The following is a 22,751-nucleotide window of genomic DNA, read 5'->3' on the forward strand; positions in this document are numbered from 1 at the left end:
GGGTGAAGGCTGTGTGAGTGAGCAGTGTGGAACCCACAGACCCTGGGACACACGTCCAGGAGGGGATTCTCCTCTGCAGATGCGGGCAGCCCAGGTTGGGATGGGCTCCCTGCTGCATCAACCTGCTGGACAAACGTGTTCTCTGAGCAGTAAAACCCATCCAGGTCTACACACAACCCACTGATTGTGTGGAAAGCATATGGCCATGCACCTGTGCCACCAGGGGGAAGACGGTCCCTGGCCCTTCCCAGCCAGCCCCACGCAACACCTGCCTGCGGCGCCCCCTCTCAAGTTCGGCGCTTTCTGGGGTCCACACCAAGGTGGTCTTCGAGGCATCCCTTGTGTCTGACCTCTCTGAAGACAACTTTGTTCCATCCCCGCTCCCAGGGCCTCCCGGTGACGCTCCTCCCCCTGTCATCCACCAGGTGCCACGGGCTGGATCTGAGGCCACATGCAGAGCGGCAGGGATGCCCAGGCATACGTATGTGACACGTGGCTTCATCTGGGGCAAGTGCCACCCAGCAGGAATGCAAGTCACACAGGAGGTGTATGTTCAGGGCTGTTAAGAGACTGGCGCTGCTGTCCAGGTGGCCGCTCAGCCATGCCCTCTGGCAGCCTTCTGGACCGCGTCTGCCTGGGCTGGCCGTGACTAGCATTCCCTAATGACATGGACAGCCTCTGCACACCTACTGAACGTTCCAAGGAATGCTTGTTCACACTGGTCTCCATCTTTTCTTGCTGGGCCATGTCTTCTTACTGTGGTGTCTCTTACAGGTTCTGGACACGGGTCCACTACCAGAGACACTCTGATCCTTTCCCTCAGCTGCTTGCTTTTCCTTCTTTCCACCAAGAAATCTCTGCCTCTGTCAAAGGCGTAAAGATTTCCTCTTACATTTCTCCTAGATCTGATTTTTATGTTCTTGTCATTTTTGCACATGGGTATTCAGTTACTCTACAAACTGTCCGTGCCCCCTCCCATTACCTGGCCACCTATGCAGGCCCTTGCTGGACCCTGCTCTGCTCCGCTGACCTAGAGGACCACCAGCATCGGAGCCACACTCAGGCTCTCACGGCTTCACTGTGAGACACGGGGCCTTCCAACTTTGTTCTTCTTTCTCAACATTTTGTTACTCTAGGTCCTTTGCCGTTCCACGTGAATCTTAAAATCAGTTTTCAATTACTTAGAAAAAAAAAAGTTTTTTAATCCATGAATACAGCTCTTTCCATTTATTCAGGACCCTCTCCAATCACAACTGCAAATTCACCATCTGCTTGGGTGTGCAGTTCTCTGGATATGGTGCAGCACCATCGAGGAAGGAGGACGTGGGCAGCGCGGTGGACGTGGGGCCCGAGGCAGGTGGTGCCAAAACCAGTTCAAGAGGGCTCCTTGGGAAGGGAGACATTGAGAGGAGGTGAGTGGAGAGGCCCCGGAGGCCCAGCCGCAGGTGTCCACACTGAGAACTACCACCAGCAGAAGGTGGTGCTGACCGAGGGTGAGGGTTGTGAAGATTACAAGTGGAGATGAAGCTCTTCTGGGAGGAGACCCAGACCAGGCCTTTGGGCTGGGGAGGCCAGGGTCCAGCAGGGCCGACCACAGACCCAAGAAGAGGCGAAGGAAGTGCAGCTAAGCTGTCTGGCAGCCCCCAGGCATGGAGCTCCCCAGGGCTCTGGAAGGTAGAGGAGACCAGCAAGGCCCCAGGCTTTCCCAGGTGACAAAAACTGACAGAGTATAGCCACCAGGACCAGTGAAAGGTGGTGTTCAGATGGCCTGAATCTCTAGTCACCAACAAGCCACATTAGGAAAGGAGCAGAACAGGCCACGGACCCTCTGTCTCTGACACAGGACCCACAATACAAAACAAAGACACAAAGAGCAAAAAAGGCTCTTACAACTCAATAATGAAGACAGATGACCCAACTTACAAATGGACAAAGGACTTGAACAGACATTCCTCCGAAAAAGATAAACAAATGGTCAGTGAGCACAGAGAACATGCTCGACGCCATTACCCATCAGAGAAAAGCCGACGAAAACCACCTCATCCCCGCTGGACAGCTGAAAGTACAGCAGACGATGGCAAGTGCTGGGCAGATGTGAGGAAGTCATGCCTGCCGCTGGCGTAATAAACAGGGCAGCCACGCAGGAAGGTGGGCAGAACCACAGAGTCTGGCTCCAGGCACACACCTGAGAGGATGGCAGCCAAACAGCAGGCACAACCTGAATGTCCACCAGTCGATGAGTCCACCCCCGTGAGGCAGGTCCTGCCTGAAACAGGAGTGAGCACGACAGCTGCCCCAGCATGACAATCCGCAGAGTCACATTCAGTGAGAAAGACAGACACAAAAGGACACAGAGGTCTGCTCAGATCAAGTGTCCAGAAGAGGCTCGTCCGGAGACGGTAGGTCAGCAGTTGCCACGGGCTGGCAGGCAGACAAGCAGGAGTGACTGCCAACAGGCACTGGGATGCTTTTGGGGTGATGAAAATATTCCAAAATTAGACAGTGGTGATGCTCACACAACTCTGTGAAAGCCAAAAATCACTGAACTGTATACTCTGACAAGAGAGATTTTATGACATGTCAATTATAACTCAATAAGGCTGTTATAGAAAGAAAAACAAGCTTTCTAATCAAGTGGCAGTTTTGGAGTAACCACCCAGCAAACCCCAACTATGTCACGTAGCGTTCTGGTCCCACTCCTGGCTGGTCTCAAGAAGGGCAATGTCTCTGGTCAAGTCACTTTGGAATGCTTACTGTGCACAGCTCACTGTGTGTGTGTGTGTGTGTGTGTGCGCACGCGCATGCGCAGGTGGCGGTCACAGGATACATGTGCAGGGTGTGGTGGCGCAAAGTTTATGTGTGCAAATGGAGGTCACAGGGTAGGTATGTATGTATGTACGTGGAGGTCACATGATATGTGTGCAGTGTGTGTGTATGGAGGGGTCTGTGCATGCAGAGGTCACAAGGTAGGTGTGCAGGGTATGGGCATGGAAGGGTGCGTGCACATGGATGTCACAGGATAGGTGTGCATTTGTGCATGTGGAGGTCATAGGGTAGTTGTGCAGGTTTGTGTGTGTGCATGCACGTGGAGGTCACAGGGTAGGTATGCAGGGTGTGTGTGTATGGAGGGGTGTGCATGTGGAGGTCACAGGGTACCTGTGCAGGGTGTGCATGGAGGGATGCGTGCATGCACATGGAGGTCACCAGGTAGGTGTAGGTGTGTGTGTGTGTGTGTGTGTGTGTGTGCGCGCGCGCACGTGGAGGTTACAGGGTAGGTGTGCAGGGTGTGCATGCATGGAGAGGTGTATGCACGTGGAGGTCACAGGGTAGGTGCATGCACACACTCATGGGTTCTGAGTGAAGACAGAAACAAGCAGACACCTCCTGAGTTCAGCCTGGTGTCTTCCCTTTAAGGATCCTCCACGCAGACTTGAACTGATCACAGCGCAGACCTCCCTGCAGGTTTCAATGACCTACAGGTGTGGAGCCCGGGAGGGTGAATGTGCACACAAGCTCCACGTGGAATGCTGCACACGTGCAGCCCCTGTGCAGACGGCCACGGTGTGAACAGAAACATGCCTGCAGACCCTGGATGACCTGGAGTCAGGCTGCTGGGGTGGGTGTCTCCTGGGCGGGGCTGCATCAGCTCCCACCTCCATAGGGCACAATGGCTGACATCTCCAACCCTCCAGCTCCTGCTGTTATGTTCTCCAGAGTCAACGACGTGCTTCTCAGCCCTTGGGAATGCTAGGATGACTTCCAGGTGAGTTAACTTCAATTAGTGGAAAGGTGCAAGGGGATCTCCTCTGGAAGGCCTGCAGTGCCCACACCACCACCCCCAGCAATGCCTTATGAGGTGGAATCCAGAGTAAACCAGCCCATCCTTCTCTTTATGTACAATTTATATCCAAATGACTTTCGAGAAGGATTTCAGAAAGAACCTGATCGCCAGCCTCGTTCAGTAAGGTTGCCCGGTATGTCCGCTACACCATAAAACCTCATCAGGCCCGAAATGCTGCTGCTCTGTGCATGGTGTGAAACCCACAGGGGGCCAGGCACCACGGCCTGAGGACTCAGGCTGGCCGGACACCCAGCCTCATGCTGCCTCATCAAGGAAGCCAGGAGGGGGAGAACGGCCAAATGTCAGGAGCACTGCAGTCGTGTGGGCTGCACAGTGAGACAGGACAGCCCAACTGTCCACCTCGTGACCCTGAGGACCCTGCCAGGACACTGTTCCAGAACCCGACTCCCTCCTCCCCAGGGTCAACGGCTGCACCCTATCCTAAAGACCCTTATACAAAGGATTCCTCAGTGACTTCTGGTGGCAGACAATGACACATAAAAAAATACAAAGCCAGAGAAACTTTAGGGGAAATGCTTGGTAAAATTTTAAACTCCATGTTCCTGATGGGACCTGACGATCATCCTGGTGTCCAGCTTCGCCCGAGAAAGGTAAGCAGGTTACCAACACCGAACAACACTGGAACCAGGAAGGGAGCCAGGCACAGGCCAAGCTGGTCAGAGCTCCAAGAAGAGGCAGAGGCCAGGGAGCTTGGGGGCTGTTCCAACGGCCAAGAACTTGGGGGGCCCTGGCGTCTGCCTGCTACAGGTGATGCATGGTGGATGGGCAGAGACCCATCATCCACGCGGGACACCAGCACGGGCAGGAAGCCCAGGGCGGCAAGACCACCACACACCTGCTGGGGGGCCCCTAAACAGCAGTGGACGGGGCTCCGTGCCAGACATACCTAGGGTTGTTTCTGAGAACAACACGATAATAAATCTCCAAATGCATGAACTAAACATGAACTTTCAGTACACAAAACCATTAAAATGATACAAAGACCTGTAACTAATGGTCCAAATTAAAAATATTTCTAAAATTAAAACTAAATGCTTACCCAAAATAAAAATCCTACCACTTACTAGGGCTCAAATCACAGAGCAAGAAAATCCCAAAGAAAGGGCGCTCACTCAGCCAAGCTTACAGGTGGGAGGTGCTCCCACCAGGGCCGACCACAACCCCCAAAGGCCTCACCCTTAGTTCTAGAATTTTCCATCACATAACATGGCTGCCTACTGTCCTGAGCACAAATGAAATCAAGTCTAAGAAATCTGATGTCACCTTACCAGCATCACTTCACAGGGAAACTGAACAACTGAAAAACTCAGCACCTGCCCAGCCACCTCCTCCCCCTGCAATTTCTGCCACTCCCTGAGATTTTAGGTTCCGCATGTGTCCAGCACAGCCCTCCCACCCCAGTGACCACAACCCTGACTAGCAGCATGCCACACAGAGCCTGTCCCCTCCTAGCTGCCGTCTGCAGGTACCACCCCGCAACCTGGCTGTCTGTGCCCACAGGCCCAGCCCAGACACGCTGTTCTAGCAACCCAGAGCCATGGGCAAGGAGGTCGCAGTGGGAGGGTGAAGACTGATGTTCCAGGCTCGCCAGGTAAGCAATTCACAGAACAGCCTCTTTGGAACCAGCAATCTGGTGGGAGTGACCCTGGCGAAACGCAGCACGGTGGGGCAGAGAGGGTCAGGAACATGCCTGTGGGGGCACGAGTCAGAGGCCTGTGAAAGCTGTATGGACCACAGATGGTTAAAAATCACTACAAAGTGTCACAACAACTAACCGAAGTCTCAAAATGTGTGGTTACTTCCGTGAGAGGGATGAAGCAGACAGGATATGAATGGTGCAGGGTGTTGGTGAGAAGGGACACCATCCCATCCAACTGCCCCATGTCCGCCACGAAGCTAGATGGTGCTGCACACAGGACATGCACACAAGAGGCCAAAACATAAACACAGTGCAGCATGTGCACTGCAAGCCAGATGTGCCGGCGCTCAGGACGTGACCTGAGAGATCCTGACTTAGAAACAACACGCACACCATCCATGACTTGCAGGGACACTGGAGAAACGTGAGCATGGACTTCACCCCACAGGATGTGAGGATCTACTGCTAACAGTCACGTGAGCATGGAACAGATCAGCTTTATGATACAAACTGAGGTTTTCACAGGTGACGTGTTAGGGTCTCTGCAACTTACTTCCAAAGAGCAGAGCTAAAAAACAAAGATAGATGTAAACAGACTTTATGGCAAAACATTAACTGTAGGACCAAGCAGGTACATGGATGGATGTCGTATATTTCACCTTCTCACATACTTGGTATTTTTCTAAACACAAAGTTGGGAAAAGCACATGATAATGATGTTCATGACCTGTTGGAAGACTGAGCCTACTGCTCACTCACCCCACAAGCAGCGCTGCTGTGTGACCTCTGACTGAGACCAAGGCCAGCTCAGCTGGGATGCACATGGGGCCTGGGATCCCGGGAGCCCTCCCACACCCCAAGGCTGCCCGAACCCTGGAAAAAGCTAGCCTTCTCCTCGTGCCCGGCAAACATGATGTACACAGCACCTGCCTTCGGGCGGCAGTGGAACCACCAGGGCCACAGCAATGATACTATGGCCAATGGCAGGAAAAAAGCTTCTCCCCTTCAAGGACAGAAAACACATAGAAAACAAGTGATTCTGGGGACGCCCAGGTAGCTCAGGAGTTGAGCATCTGCCTTCAGCTCAGGTTGTGACTCGGGGGTCCTGGGATGGAGTCCCACATTGGGCTCCCTGCAGGGAGTCTGCTTCTCCCCTCTGCCTGTGTCTCTGCCTCTCTCTGGGTCTCTCATGAATAAATAAATAAAATCTTAAACAAAAAAGGAAAACAGGAGAAAAACTAACTTTCAGACAGAAGCTGAAAACTCCTGGCCTGGGGAACCATTAGAACGACTGGGAAAGTATCCCGATGGCCAGCACACCAGCAGAGAGGGTCCAGGTGGCAAGAAGCCAGAGGTGGAGGCAGGAAAGAGATGCACCTGAACAACCAAGTTTCTCCAAAGTTCACTCCCAGTTAAAACACAAAACCAATTTGAAACCACCCACCACAGGAGACGGTTTACAGTGGGGCAGGGGGTGTTGCATCTGGCGGGAGACAGGATTTCACAGAAGTGCCTTTGGGAACCGTCCGAAGCTCCCCCTTCACTCAGGAAGCCAGGCCTGGGTGCCCTCTATAAAAGCAGCAGTGACCACAGCAAAGGGGACTCGGAGTCCTAGAGCTGCCAGCAATACGCCTATGGCGTCCCCGTGGCCCTCCCACTTCAGAAAACCATATGTGTTCCTGACATGCCTTGCTTTCACAATGGGAAGGCAAGAAAGATAAAAACATAGAGTGTTAATGAAACATACAAAGGGAACATTTCTCTAATGAACCTGGTTAGGTCTCCTCCATCATCCAAACTCTGAAAACTTAATTATTAACTAGACTTTTATAATTTTAGAAAATTACAGAAGGTATGAAATTTATCAAACTATGCTAAGACATGATCTAAGTGACAGCTGACTCTATTACTCTATTGAAAACATTAATATGCATCAAACACAAAAAACCTTTAGCTAAAGATTTCCACCTACTTAGGAACACGGCCTGAATTCCTCTAAGGAAACTTTTAAGGACTTTCCTAAATCTCCCTAAAGCATAAGTGTTGGAAACGAGATAAAGCAGGTGGCGCGCTTCCCGAGGCAGTGCTGGTCCCGAAGTGAGGGAAGCGTGGTATCGCTAACTGTGCGGCCTATTTCCTTCTACAATAATGGAACATCATTCGCGCATCGTTAAAGAGACAGCAACTCCACAGCTGGCGGCCACCAATGTTGGAGACGAAAGGAACGTGTACCTTCAGTGAGGCTAGTGGATGCTCTGGGCCAAGTAAGCTCCAGTGGAAGGAGGCCAGGTCTTCGTCAGGCAGAATGTGATTCCCTGCAACACAGACACGGCATGGTAAGAAACATCCCAGCAGTGACAGCTTTGCATGTCAGAACCCGAAGGTGACCTGGGGGCTCCCTCCACACCCTGCAGTCACTGGGGTCGCCTCCTCGGTTGGACACAGCACATGTAACCTCTACAACACAACTGGAAGTACTTCATCGTCATTTCACACAGAGCCACACAGAGTGGGGACAGCTTGTGCAGCTGCTGCAGGACGACACGGATTTCCAGGACGGTTCCAACGGCTTTCCATCTCAACTGACTGCATAAAAACCGAAGTGACTTGGCTGGGCAGGGGTAAGGGCAGGCTGGCGAGGCCAGGGTACCAGGATATGAACCTCCATCTGCTCATGAGACCCTAGGCTCCACGCTGCACCCTGTCAACCAGGTTCCACAGCAGGGGCAGACCACCCAATGCCAGGATCTCTCTAAGCAAGGTTACATGATATGGGTCACACCTCCTCCGTCACTCCTGCCACCACCCACAGACAATGAAGCATAGACCACACCAGTGTCACGAATGCCACTCGACTGCATGCCCTCTTACCAGGGCTGTGTCAGAAATCAGAACTGCGTTTGGTCAGGAGCTGTATTCTGGGGAACACTCTCCCGTCAGGTAGTGCGTGGATGCCAGCACACCAACATCCTCCATGTGTTCGCGCCCTCAGTGCCATTTAAAAGTGGCAACGTCCTGAATGACTGTGAGTTTTATATGATTTAGTCCCCTCCACACTGAGAAGGCAGATTCATTAACTAGCTACTAAAAGGAAGCAGAACAAGCTGAATTCTTAGTAATTAACCAATTAATCCTAATATTCTAAACACGCCAGAACTCGACGCAGACGTCCAGAGGAGCAAAGGTATGTCCTCCCTGCCCTACTGAGCTTCGTACTGCCTTCCCAGGCTCACAGGCTGCACATAGCTTTACTGGGAAGCATGATGCAACTTGAGATTTTTTTTTAAAAGCTTCTATCTGAAAAAATATGAAACCAATTCCAACATCAGTAGTCGTCTGTTAAAATCTGGGTCACATACTCATTGAATATGTTCCCCGCCCTCTCTAAAACAAAACAACTCCTCTGGCTACATTGCCCATCACAAAGAGGAAAAGGAAAATACTCCATCTCATTTAAGGACACTAAAACTTTTACACAAAATCTAAAAATGCTCACCCAATTAAGAGTTTACCTATAACTTGTCTAAATTTTTAAAAGAAATCCCAAGCCATAAATTCATTACTATTCAAAATGTTATTGTTTTTCATTCATTTTAAGACTTCACAGGATAATTTAGCGAGAAAAATACAGAGTTCAGACTATCTCCTAAGAAATACAGTCAACAGGGATGCCTGGGTGGCTCAGGGCTTGAATGTCTGCCTTTGGCTCAGGGTGTGATCCCGGGGTCCTGGGATCAAGTCCTGCATGGGGCTTCCCACAGTGAGCCTGCTTCTCCCTCTGCCTGTGTCTCTGCCATTCTCTCTCTGTCTCATGAATAAAAATAAAATAAAAAATAATAAAAATCTAAGAAAAAAAGAAATACATTCAACATCTCTCAAACACAATAAACAAACACCCTCCTGTATGTCACAGTAGCTGGGGAATCCCAATACGCTGCAAGCATCTGATTTTCCAGTCACTTAATCTGCCAAAGTCATTTTGTGTAACATTTAAATGAACAGGAAACTTTTCAGAATAGCCCTGCTTTAAAAAAAAAAAATCACTTTTAACATCAGAGAATATGCTTTCTAGATTTTGATATTTGGAAATATGAACGTATATTTAGAAAATTAGTTTTAATTCTCCAAATCCTGAGTCCTAAGAATTCCCTGAGAAAATGGACAGAAAAAGCCATATGAACAACACCTATTAAAACGCCATCACCAAATACACAAGAATTCATGGCTACCTCAGTGTATTTTTTAACTGTGTAAAACTTTTTGGAATGTTTACAAGACCTGATCAGCCCACAGTAGGACTGCCATCCTACATACTCCAGAGAGGACACATGGGGAACATGTACAATCCCACTCATCTGGAGGCCCTGGGGCAGTCACATGGGGCCAGCATGTCCCAAGCACCCCCTGCCCCTCACTGAAGCCCCAGGAGGGCCCAGCTTGCACAAGGCCCATCCATCCTGTGGGCACAATTCCTACAAAACCAGCCACTAGTGCTGGGTGTCCAAGCTACAAGTACAAGACCAGGACAGGACAGAAAAGGCAGAAAAAAACTGAAAAATGCAAACAAAAGTGATAGATGAATATATAACTACTAGGAAGTCATTTTTACATGAATGAACTAATATGTAAAACTTCCTCTTTTCTAGGTATCCAGCATGAAGAACTGCTCTGAGGGAGTTTCTAGAGACATGTGAAATGCAGGTGTTGGAGGCAAGGTACGCAGCTCAGGTCTGCTGTTTCCTTTCAAGGTGGTGAGTGTCCTCCACATGCTGAAACCTGCAGCAGCGCTGAGCTCACAGCATTTTCTTCTCTAATGAACATGACTTATGCCAAAGGATTAAATGTCTAATTTTCATAGTGAAAATGTGCTTAACATTTGTGATTTTAAAATAGCACTTTCCCCAAAGCATTAGTGAATTTATTCACAAAATCAGTCTTCCGCCCCAGACAGAACAACACGGAAACAAATACTTAAAAACAGAAGAAGCACATTATCAACGACACTAAAAACTAATACCAGGCAAGGAGCAGCACTAAGGAGGGGGACTCTCCACAGCATCCCAGCGCTGACTCAAAAATTCCAGTGTGTTCCCGGCAAAGAATCCTACCAAAAGAAGCCAATTCACACTGCCCACCTACCTAACAGAGCGGCGAAGATAGGGAAGCGGTTTGGGTTCAGGTCCAGCTGCTTGGCGACCTCGTGCATCAGATACTGGCTCGTGGTGAGACTTTTCCCGTTCCGGCTCAGCTTGAGGGCGTGGGCACTGAAGTAGTAAGGGATGTTGCACAGCGCGTAGTCGGAGTCATAAGCGACCAAGCCGTGGAAACCATTCTCTCTGCAGAAACCGATCACTTCCTGATGATGGTCCTCAATGCTCTGCGCCACCTGTGCAAACGAGAGGAGCATGTGGTCAAAGCCAGCCCGCCACAGTACCCACGTACACCCCCCTGTGCAGAATCTGCAAATCCTGGGCACAGAAACACCCAAAAGAGCCAAAGTGTCCAAGAACCATAATAAAGGGTGCGGCACACTGCGCACGTGAGCAGTCTATGTAGGAGCCTCCCAGTTAGTGACAATAATCCCATCAAGACCGCCAGTTAACTGCCCATTTCTTGTCAAATTCAAAAATGGCCCTGCCAAAAAATACCCAATGTCCGCTGATCACCATAACTGTATTCTGAGGGAAATGAGGGACAGGAAACAGGGACACGGGGAAAACAAAGAAGTGTCAAAGCAGGAGACAGAAGCCAGCCACCCTAGTAAAACCAAGTAACTTCTTCAAAGTAGAAATATGCCAAATAGGTAAAATAATCAGAAGGATTTTTATTTAATTTTTTTTTTTACAGAAGAGCCAAGCATTACCCATCACCTACAGATCTACCAGTTACTACTCACACTAAAACACTCCACATATGGGGAGAGTAGTCAGGGTGAACACTCACCCCAAACATCACTGTCACATGGTTAACCTGGGCAAAGGATCAGACCTGGTGCTGCAGCCGGAGACCCAGGGCAGACCGCAGGCCAGGCCAGAACTCACTGCCTGCTTAGCGCTCAAGACTATAAGCCATGGGGATCCCTGGGTGGCTCAGCGGTTTAGCGCCCGCCTTCAGCCCAGGGCGTGATCCTGGAGTCCCAGGATCGAGTCCCACATAGGGCTCCCTGCATGGAGCCTGCTTCTTCCTCTGCCTGTGTCTCTGCCTCTCTCTGTGTCTCTCATGAATAAATAAATAAAATCTTAAAAAAAAAAAAACAAAAAACCTACAAGCCACAACTTCTCCCTCTGTCCTGCCTCTCCCAGGGTGAGTGGTCCGCCGCAGGTGTTTCAGGGACCAGGGCACTATGGGACCAGAGCATCTCAAGAACCCAGTCATCCCAGGACCCAGGTGTCCCGGGGACAGTAGCACAGGAAGGAAGGGCAGGGGGCAACACACGTGGAAAGGTAAAAGGCCCTGGGAACCTCTCTACTCCCCAAAACTTACCAAAAGGCATTTGAAAAACACTTTCCTAAAATACATAAAGTCGAAGACAATCAATTCTTCTGCTGTTTCCCAAACTCATTTAACCAACTGAAATCTGGCAGATACTTTGTTTCTAACAATAGATAAGGTATCTGAGAACGTATAATTTCCATCTAAATCAGGTGACTTGCCTAACAGTGGAAAGAAAGTTGGCTCTCCAAAGAGCCCTGAAGGCAGAAAACACATGCCCTTAACCCTAAGTGTCTAGAACTATGCTGCCCAATGTGAAACTAAACCATATCCAAAAAGTACAAGTGTTCAAGGGTCATCTGCTGGGCACACCTTGGAGTGCTCCCGTTTCTCACTGAACTTCACAGGATGGGGACTGCCGTGTTTGGTTGGAAAGTCAGTTATAATGACATCTCATTTAGAAGCAAGGCAAACCCTTTAAAGATGCATATTTCAAGGAAAAGTAACTTACTGCATTCTCTTGATAAATATTTTTATAAAAATGGTTTACTTCATAAGAAAAATATTAACATTTAGTCAATTTATTTCTATTTCTTAGAACGCACTTTCAGCCCTTAATCTAAAAACTCTGCGCCTTCACTAAAATAGAAAAGTATAATTTAAGAAAATTTTTTTTTTTTTTTTAATTTATGACAGTCACAGAGAGAGAGAGAGAGGCAGAGACACAGGCAGAGGGAGAAGCAGGCTCCATGCACCGGGAGCCTGACGTGGGATTCGATCCCGGGTCTCCAGGATAGCGCCCTGGGCCAAAGGCACACGCCAAACCGCTGCGCCACCCAGGGATCCCTAATTTAAGAAAATTCTGAAATGAGGCCAGCTCCATCTCTCCCAGCCCGAGCCCTGGGCCTCCCACAACCTGGGCGTCCCACAACTTCGGGACACAGAACTTTGTAACAACAGCGACGTCTTACAGCGTCTTACAGCGTTTCTGAATCACCAGCAATCCCTGGCTGTGGTCCAGGCACCATGATCATAAATGTGCACAATCCACCCCCCTCCCCGAAGCCCTGAAATGAGAGGAGCTGTGAGTGACCCCTCTGCCCCCACCCCTCCAAGGAGTTCCAGAAGAGGCTACGTGGCCACTTGCTTCAGAGCCAGGCATCCCGGGGGCAGGGGGCAGAATTAAGCGCAGGACGGGGACACTACACGCTCAAGATATGTATCTTGTGGGAGTTTATTAAACCAGTTAGTGTCCCAGACGCTGGGGCCGGGGCCACTGTCCCCCTTAAGTGCCCCCGTGCCAGTCACCGGGCTGCACGACCGCCCCAAGGAGAAGAGCAGGTGCACTGGCCTGAGATGAGCAGCACGGAGGCAGGACGGGCTCCTGTGGCAGGTCTGAAGGGAGGCTTCGGAGACCTACAACATACAACAATCATCCCATCGGCAGCACACTTCCACAGTGTGAATATTCGTGATCTTTGACCCGGTGATCTCACTCCAGGAAATGGAGCCTAAGAAGCCAAGGCACTGCAGCAGTGCTGGGAGCATCAGAGGTCAGAGCAGGCACCCGGGGGAATGTGAGCAAACGCCGGGAGCTGGGTAGGCCCAGAGCCCATGGGCTATGCAGAAACAGAGAGAGCTTTAGACAAAACCCTGTTTTGTTCATCTGTTCATGACCATTGCCCCATACATAGAGCCGCGCACAGCTGCTGCCAGGGACAAAGCAAACACCACAGTTGTATCAGGATGGTGCAGTTATGCTTCATGAGAACCTCCTTAAACAAAAAAAAAATTAATAAAGAAGCTGAAGCAGCACCCACACTGGCCACCTCAGCGTCCCCACACCGGGGACGGATGCTCTTCCTTCCTAAAGACGACAAGGCGTGCTATCGGCCAACCTAGGGCCTAATCTGGCATCAGGCCCGTGGCCAGCACCAAACGGAAGGAGCACGCCGGAAGCCCATTGTGGGACTGTCCGCACAGCCAGTGAGGTTCATGCACCCAACAGAAGCCAGCGGCCTGCGGGCCGGACACCAGGCCTGGGGCTCTCCCCTACAGCCTCCACCCACCGTCCCGCAGCTCCCAGTCCTTCAGAACATCTGGGTTCACTCGGCATTAAAAAGCAACATGAACAAGCTCTTATTAATTCATTACAACTCTGATTTACAAATGATTAACCACACCTTACCCCTCCGGCGGAGCACAGCCGGCTCGGGCAGCTGCCCACGAGAACTGACCAACTGACGTCCCTCCCGGGAGACGCTGGCCACAAGCACTGGCTCGGGCATCAGGCCTCAGGGCAAGGTGGGCTGGACTGTGCCTGTCCTGCTCACCTTTCCCGCCCTGAGTGCCAGCCAAGGGCACAGAAGCGGGACGCCAGGTCCAGGGTCTGGCTCGACACCCACCTGCCCACCAAAAACGTACAGTTCAGAGACATCTAGTTCCCTTCAACATCAGATTTCCAGGACTCTCTCCCACAGGCCTTGACCCGAGGAAAAGCAACAAGGCCTTAAGACCATGAGGTAACAGATCCTCCTGACAGGCAGGTACCAAAAGTGTGGTGGGGCCGAGGCACAAAGCCCGAGACCCAGGTCAGGGCGAGAGGCCTGCTGGTGGACACATTTGACTGTGCGCTCTGGCCAAGCCCCTACATCCAAATGGCCCACACAGAGAATGCCTCCTAACATATACAAATCACAAACCAACCCGCCGGGCATCAGGGGCCCAGGGCTCATGCAGACTGGCAAAGGTAGGGATCCAACTACAAGAGTCTGAACCGACCTCTCTGAGCTGGTGGGGGCACTGCCCTAAGGACCCCCAGAGCACAATATCTGCAGTGGAAGCTGGCTCCTGAGGGCAGGCACTGCACACACGCTGACCTCCCCTGGGGACGTACATCTCGAAGGTACAGGGGTGAGGCGACAGTGTTGAGACCACCAGTGTCTCCCCATCCGTCAGACCCACCCTGTGGGGCCGGTTTAGCCATGAAGACATCCTGCCAACGGGCATACAGGTGATCTCACAGACGGTCAGGCGTGCACACGCACACGTCCCTGCTGTCAAGAGGGCTGAAATGCAGAAGACCCCAGAAGCAAGAACACCCACACCCAGACATGGTTTCTCAATTCCATTCTCCATGAAATGGAATCAGGGCCCTTAAGAAAAATGGGTGATGCTAGGGCAGGACCTCTGAGACGGCCCTGCAGCATGCACCTGTCATACCAGAAAGGAAGGGGTGCTCACAACATGAAGAAGGGGAGCGTGAGGACCCAGGAGCCCACCTGAGACTCCCAGCGCCAGAGCTGGAGCACCATATGCAACAACATCAGGAACATCACAGCAGGTCACCACCTGAAGTATAAAACAAACACAAAAGCCCATACTGGTCCAAACAAATGATCACATAAACATACTGTGCCCCGCACAAAAATTCCAACCATAATGTGAAATCCCTCCCAGGAACCAAAGCTCATCCCCACCGTCCCCCCAAACCAGGCCGGGCCAAAAGGACCGCTTCCCAAAAAGCAAACCACCAAAGGGATGAAGTTGTGTCACAGAGCAGATGCCAACAGACTCCCGCATGGTACGGTGTGACAAAGGGCACTGCACCTCCGCGGCATTCTCCCTGAAACATGAGAAAACACCAGGCAACCTAGAAAATACCTGCTCAGTAATCCAAGGTGCCAAGGTCACCAAAGAGGCAGAGACAGAGGTGCTATCCAGGGCCAGACGGGCCCAGGGAGCTGACACCCAAAGGCCACAGGGCACCGCAGAGCCTAGGAGGACCCAGGGGAAGGAGGGATGAGGCCTGAATGAAGAACACATGATACCACAGCAGGGCAAGCTTCTTGGTTTGGTGACTGCTCGCTCACAAGCTGTTACCATGCACGCAGGCAAGCAGAGGGAAGGGTATTTGGGAACCCTCTGTACCATCTTGGCAACTTTTCCATAAACCTAAAATTATTCCACAGTAAGAAGTTTATTTTAAAAAGAAAAAACTCAACAGTCTACAAGACACCAGCTGGAAAACTATTTTAAGCTACTTCACCAGGTGAACACAGCATTCACAGGCATGAACAGCACAGTCTCACAGCCTATTACATGAAAACACATCTCTCCGCAGATCGTGGGCTTCGGGCAGCAGGAGAGCCCACCTCTGGTGAAGCTGGGTCACCACGGATCTGCAAACCAAGGAACAAAGTCCACTGGCCGGAGGGCTGGGGACAAAGCCTCAAGACGCACACCACCACGGAACCCATCAAAGAGCGGGTGCTGGGACTGGGTTGCTACAAGGTCCAGCTGGGACAGGAAAGGGGTCCAGGCTGTGTCAGAACAGGACTTGTAAGGCAAGTCTTTAATTAAATATAAAATTCAACGTCACAGTTAAGCTTCAGGGAAGCAGGGTCTGATCCTCTTCTGAGCGTCTCCTCTGCTCTGGAGCCCACCTGCCATCTAACCTGCCCACAGACAGCACCCTGCTCCTCCTGGCCTCCAGCTCTGAGCACTAACTGGGTGCCATCTAATGAAATGGACACACCTAGTTCTTAGTTCTGATTTTGGAAGTGAGGAAAAACCATTACGTAGGATGCTGAGGTGGTTATTTCAAGCTAAAAACATGAAGCCCTGAGACCTATTGTCCAATAAGCGGTAGTACAGGGGTTAAAACCTCCTTCCCCACAGTGAGCCAAACCTGGAAATCTGCACGGCCTTAGTAAGGAAAAGCCGAGAGCACAGCCACCAGAGAGGAGCTGGGCCTTCATGGATGCGCTATGGCTGCCACTGCTCAGCAGATGCAGGGGGGCCCCCCAAGAGACCTCACCTCTGGCTCCCGGCAAAGGAGCCGCCATCAGCCCAGGAAGCACAGTGTGCCTTGCCAGCCTCCACACCCACCTGGTCCCAGAAACACAGGCCGTGGGGGCAGAAGAGCCTCAGCAGCCAGGACACCGTACTAAGCCTCAGGGACTTCACGCTGCGGGTTCCCGCCCCCGACCCCAGGTCAGGCTTCTATCTCATTTGTGTGTTAGTGTCACTGAAAAGACAGGTGCATCAGAACTCAGTATTTTCACAAGGAACACTGCCCCCAAAACTCCCGAAGCTTCCTGTGCAAGTATGGCCACTTATTTAATGCTGACAACTGCTATGGGGACTATCCCATCCGATGACAGCATCGCACTGTCACTCCTGATCTCTAGGACAAGGTACTAGGATGGAAGGCTCTGTCTCTGGAGGCAGGTGGGCGAACCCAATGCCCACTTTAACATGTTCTGCACTTCCACTTCTTCATCTGCAAAATAACACCATCCCCACCTCACAGGGCAGCTATGACAGCTAACGAGCTCAGTCATTCATCAATAATAAACACTGATAAAAGTCAGCTACCATTTGTATTTAAGAAAGCTGCATGAGAAAGGATCTGCTTCTTCATACTTCTCCAACATATGGGACCTGAAACACTATGAGTTGTCATAAATAGATTTCCCGACATCAAGAAAAAAATACTGTGTGAGATTTTTCTTTAGAACGGTTTTACACCAGCTCAGAGAATAATGTGACACACCCTCAAGCCACCTATGAGATTTAAAAGATAGAAGTTAACCTGAACACAAGAGGATATGAGTCAACCTAAATTCTTTTGTTTAAAAAAATAATAATAATAATGCCTTGATCTTGAACTCCAGTGGCCAGGTCCTGGGTGGATGAGATTACTCAGCTCCCCACTCTCACTCAAGTCTAACAGAGGAAATCAACTCCAATTCGGTGGAAGATTTTTACTGTTGTTGTTGACTTAAAAGGGCAATTTAAAGTTATGACATATTTTAGTGAAGTCTCTAAAAACGAACTCTCTCCCCCTCAAGAAAGGAGAGCTGAACAGCTTCTTCCCTTATGCATCCCTTGCCTATTCTACAAGAACTGGCTGCAGTGGTCTTGAAAGCAAGGAAAAATAATTTCTTTTAAAATAAAGGAGAAGCACATGAAGATTCTCAACTTCATTAATCATAAAGGAAATGCAAATCAAAACCTCAATGAGATACGATTCAGCACCCATTAGGATGGCTACCATCAAAAAAATAAACAAATATAAGCAAGCAGATGCTGGTGAGGATGCGGAGAAAGCAAAGCCTCATACACTGCGGGTAGGAAGGTGACAAGGTGCGGATGCTATGGATCCTCAAAGTCTCACACACAGACCTACCCTTTGAACCAGCAGTTCTACTTCCAGGTGCTGAGAGAATCGAAGGCAGGAACTAGACAGGTGTTTGCACACCCATTTTCATAGCAATGTTACAATAGCAAAAAGGTGGAAGCGGCCATTGACAGATGAATGGATAAAGAACGTGTGCTGTATGGACACAGTGGACTATTACTCAGCCTACTCCTGACACCTGCTGCAACACGGACACACCCTGAGGACACTGAGCAAAGTCAAGTAAGCTGCTCACAAAAGGACAGATGCTGTGTAATTCCTCTTACATGAGGCCCTATGGCAGTGAAACTCTGACACAGAGTAAGCAGTGGGCACCAGGGGCTGGGAGGGGCAGGGGACGGGGTCAGTGTTTAAGGGGGGACAGACTTGCAGCATGGGAAGACAAAAAAGTTCTGGAAATGGACAGTGGGGGATGGCTGCACAACACTGTGTTATACTTAATGCCACTGTACCCTATGCTTGACAGTGGTTAAAACAGTAAAAATTTTTAATTTACCCCAACCTAAAAAATAAAATTAAGAAAATAATAAAAAGAGGGTTGTATCCCATCTCCCCATCTTCCTAAGAAGGAAGCCTAGGCGCTTGGCTCCAAGAGGTAACTTCCTACTTGTCAAAAGACAGAGGTTTAACTCTTCCTTTAGAGGATGATGTGAGTGTGCGTGACTGGCACAGACCGTGGCTGCCTGGCCATGTAACAGGCTGAGACGTCTTTTCTCTGTAATCTCTTTAATAGATCGCCTTAACACCATTGCTTATTCAATAATAAAACCCATTTTCTTTCACTATTCAAATATAAATGAGAGGGGCACTTGGGGGGCGCAGTCATGAGTCCGACTCTTGGTCTCCACTCTGGTCACAATCTCAGGGTCGTGGGATCGAGCCCCAGGACAGGCTCCACAATCAGCGCTGAGTCCACTTGAGATCCTTTCTCTCTCCCTTGGCCCCTCCCCACACGCATGCATTGTCTCTCTAAAATAAATAAATTTTTGGAAAAAAAAAATGAGTAGATATGATAACAAAAATGCAAATTAAACTTTAACTTTAAAAAAATTTTAGATGACAAAAATAGTGAAGCAAACACCCACATTATTTGCCCTCAGTGTCTAGTTAGCCTACTATACTAACCTCCTCATACTTCAGCTCATTCTGAGCAATTCTATCCTTGTCAGAAATCTAATTCCAAAACAACACGTCAAAATCTAAGTTTCCGACTTTGTAGAGTTGAATCTCAGATTGGTCTAGTCCATTTCAAGATGGCAGCACTTGCCAAGTCTTCAGTGAATGAGCCCCCTGCCCGCATTAGACAAGAGTTCCTTGGAAGATTCCATTCGCTCTTCTGTGCCTGGCTAATAACAGGCATACAACATTTGCTAAAGGAAGGATGAATCATCACTGGGAACCAGTCAGAAAAGATAGTATCGGGAATTTAAGGTGAGAAAATAAATCTTGCACAATGGCCATTGATCCAGGTGTTGAAAGAAAACAATTAAATGCATCTGTCTATATACACTGAACAATGCAAATATATGATTAAAAAGTCCAGCGCCTATACTATACATCTGCAAGAGGAAACTGAGTCTCCAGCCTCAAGCAGCTTCAGTCAGCTGGGGATGCACCCAGGCAGCTATAACCAAGCCAAGCACAGGAAGCCTTGATGCAATGCACAGGCTGTGCGCACACGACCCCCAGCTCCATGCAGGGCGCCCAGGGCGCTCCGGTCATGATCCCAGGGTCCTGGGATGGAGCCCCACATCAGGGAGCCTGCTTCTACTTCTCTCTGTGCCCCTGCTCCCACTCATGCACACGCTCGCTCTCAAATAAATCAATAAAATCTTCACATACACACCCCAAAAAAGGCTCCATGAAGGAAGCCAGCTCCTGAGATGGACTTTAAAGTATGAGCGAAATTCTGACCAAGAGTGAGTGGCTGGACAAGGAGGGGCAACACAGAGTGGGGAAGCTGTGCGTGGTATAGCTGAAGCGCTGAGAAGTCCTAAATGGGGTCCTGCCAGGAGCCATGCCGACAGGTGGAAGCAGCTGGGATCAGGAGGGTCTGAGCCTTGGTACAGAGCTTGGATTAATGGTTTTGTTCAAGGCGCTGCAGGAATGACAAACCCGAGGAGCCTGCAGGCAGCGCCACCAACAAGGTGTGCATGCTGAGTCCCTGCAGTGGGGCGGCAGGCACGGGGGCCCAGTCAGATGAAGACACAAGTCTGCCCACCCGCCCGCACCCCCCCGCTCCGATGCAGTGAAGGAAATGGGACCCTCAGTGTAAGTCTAGCAGTGTTCCTTTTGCTCTATTTTATTATTCCAGATCATTTATTCTAAATGCTGGTAAATATCCAATAATCTGGTTTCATACCACCAACAGGTTTGTAGAAGCACTTGTGAGGCCTACTGGCTCCTTGGTGAATTCACAGGGTGGCGCACTGGAGTGAGGAAGGGCACGTGGGAGACAGCCCGGTTGGCAGAGGGCCCAACAGGCTGGGTCGTGAAATTTAGGGGAGGGGACCTCTAGAGTAGCAGGGAGGGAGACCTTGAGGGAGGACGACGACAAGGCTCAAACCAGGGAACCTGACAAGCAGAATGAGAGCAGCCCCAGCACAGAGGATGAAACAGAAACAGAATGAAGACTAGCTCAGACGGGGTGGGGCTGCAGAGGGGACATGGCCTTGCAAGTCCTAACAGTGACGTTTCCCACTGATCACAGGGTCTGCTCTGGGGTGAATAAAGCACACACAGTGGTCACTCAGCGGGAGGGGGCACTGAGTGGTCAGCAGACATGGTGTCAAGTGCCCAACACCAGTGGCCCACCAGATCTCTGCAGGCAGGCATGGGGCTGTCAGGTGCTGTGTGCCCAAGTGGACAGCGGTATATCAAAGAGGTGATGCTGGGGTTTTTCCGCAGAAAGAGCGGTAGCAGAGAACCATGGCATCGTGGAAAGTCTTATTTCAGGAGCTCCAGGAAACGGAAGCACTCTGATCATTGGAAAGGGTTTGACAAGACAGACTAAGGAGAAAGGCTGGCTTTGATGAGTTGGACTTCAAGGACAGGGAAGAGATTTAGACAAGGTGATGAGTGTCATAGAAATCAGTGCTGAAATCACAAATCGGGGTTCAAGAGCAAAATCCAGCCCACAGCCTATTTCATTTGGCTTAAACAGCATTTTTTAAATGGGTTAATGTCAAATACAAATTTGGATTTCTAGCTTACTTGAAAAATGTGAAGTCTGGTGATGCTGGCTGTATAGTCTTGTAAGGTTTTTAAAACACGCACACTTGAATCTATGTCGTTTGTGTGTGCACCATTTGCAGGGGGCTAGATACACTATGGAGCACTATGCAGGCATCAAAAAGAATTAGAGTTATACAGACATAGAAAGATTTTTCACATCCTTATAAGAAAAGCAAACTGCTGAATAATGTATTGTGTGATCACAATGATAAAAATTAAAGCTATATTATAGTAGTATATATTATGTATTGTATAATACAAAACATATGGGGATGCCTGGCTGGCTCAGGGGTTGAGCATCTGCCTTCGGCTCAGGGCATGATCCCGGGATCCAGTCCCACATCAGGCTCCCTACAGGGAGCCTGCTTCTCCTTCTGCCTGTTTCTCTGTGTCTCTCATGAATAAATAATAACATCTTTTTTAAAAAATACAAAATATATGGAGGCAGCTGCCAAGGAAAACAGTATGGCAATTTCTCGAGAAATTAAACACGGAATTACCATGTGATCCACCAATTCCACTTCTGGGCGTATGTCCCAAAGAACCAAAGCGGCACTTGAACAAAGCACACCCGTTCACAGCAGCGGGATTCACTATTCACAACAGACAAAAGGGGGAGCAACCGAAGCATCCGTGGACAGACAGATAAGCCAGATTTGATCAAATGGAATACTACACAATCTTAAAAAACGAGGGAACCAGACACAATGTCACAGCATGGATGAATCTTGAAGACACCAGGCTGAGATCAGTCAGTCCAAAATGGGTGCACTGCAAGAAAATAAATATTCTAAGTAAGCATTTTGAATGGATGACTGGTTTTGGTGACGATGTGGTCAATTTTGAACCTAAGTATTCCCTGGTCAATTTTGGGTCTTTGAGAACAGGTGTGACTACTAGTTTTTGCATCTCCTGGAGAGAAGCCAGCTACTCCCACGGTCCTGAGAACACTGAGAGGCACTGCCCTGCAGGACCTGACCTGGGCATGAGTGCGGGGAGGCACACCCCCAGGCATTTTTACACAAAGCCACTGAACTTTGCCTTCAGTTCAGCATCAGCTCAGCATTTCCCACCTGAGAAGGTTACTGGTTGCTTATCCCCGCATGTCGCCTACTCAGCAATCCTGTCTCTTCCCATAAAAAACGGCACAAAACCAGGGCCAGCCAATGGCCCCGCGAGGGCAGGCACCCAGAAGCTGCCAGCCCCTGCCCCATCAGGTATGCGGCCTCGTCCCAAGATCTCAAGCCACAGCCGCATCTCACAGACATCGGCAGACGTAAGGCAGGAGCGTGGCTCCACTTTGCGAGACCTAAATCGACCTGCCGGAGCACAGGCTAAAATAAAATCTGAAGGTCTTCAGCAGAAACCCACACGCCGGC

The 22,751-nt window shown here is 49.9% G+C and overlaps 1 protein-coding gene across 1 annotated transcript in view; it reads right to left on the bottom strand.

Annotated features, from left to right (window-relative positions):
• Positions 1–22,751, bottom strand: part of FAM120A (family with sequence similarity 120A) — an 87,676-nt gene that overhangs the window by 61,325 nt on the left and 3,600 nt on the right. The window contains exons 2-3 of the mRNA XM_055309605.1: positions 10,641–10,887; positions 7,734–7,816 (exon numbers count right to left, since the gene is read on the bottom strand). Coding sequence (XP_055165580.1) covers positions 7,734–7,816; positions 10,641–10,887 — 330 coding nt within the window. The remainder of the gene's footprint in view (positions 1–7,733; positions 7,817–10,640; positions 10,888–22,751) is intronic.

This window comes from Nyctereutes procyonoides, unplaced genomic scaffold (assembly GCF_905146905.1).
Source record: "Nyctereutes procyonoides isolate TBG_1078 unplaced genomic scaffold, NYPRO_anot_genome, whole genome shotgun sequence".
In the NCBI taxonomy this organism is placed as follows: domain Eukaryota; kingdom Metazoa; phylum Chordata; class Mammalia; order Carnivora; family Canidae; genus Nyctereutes; species Nyctereutes procyonoides.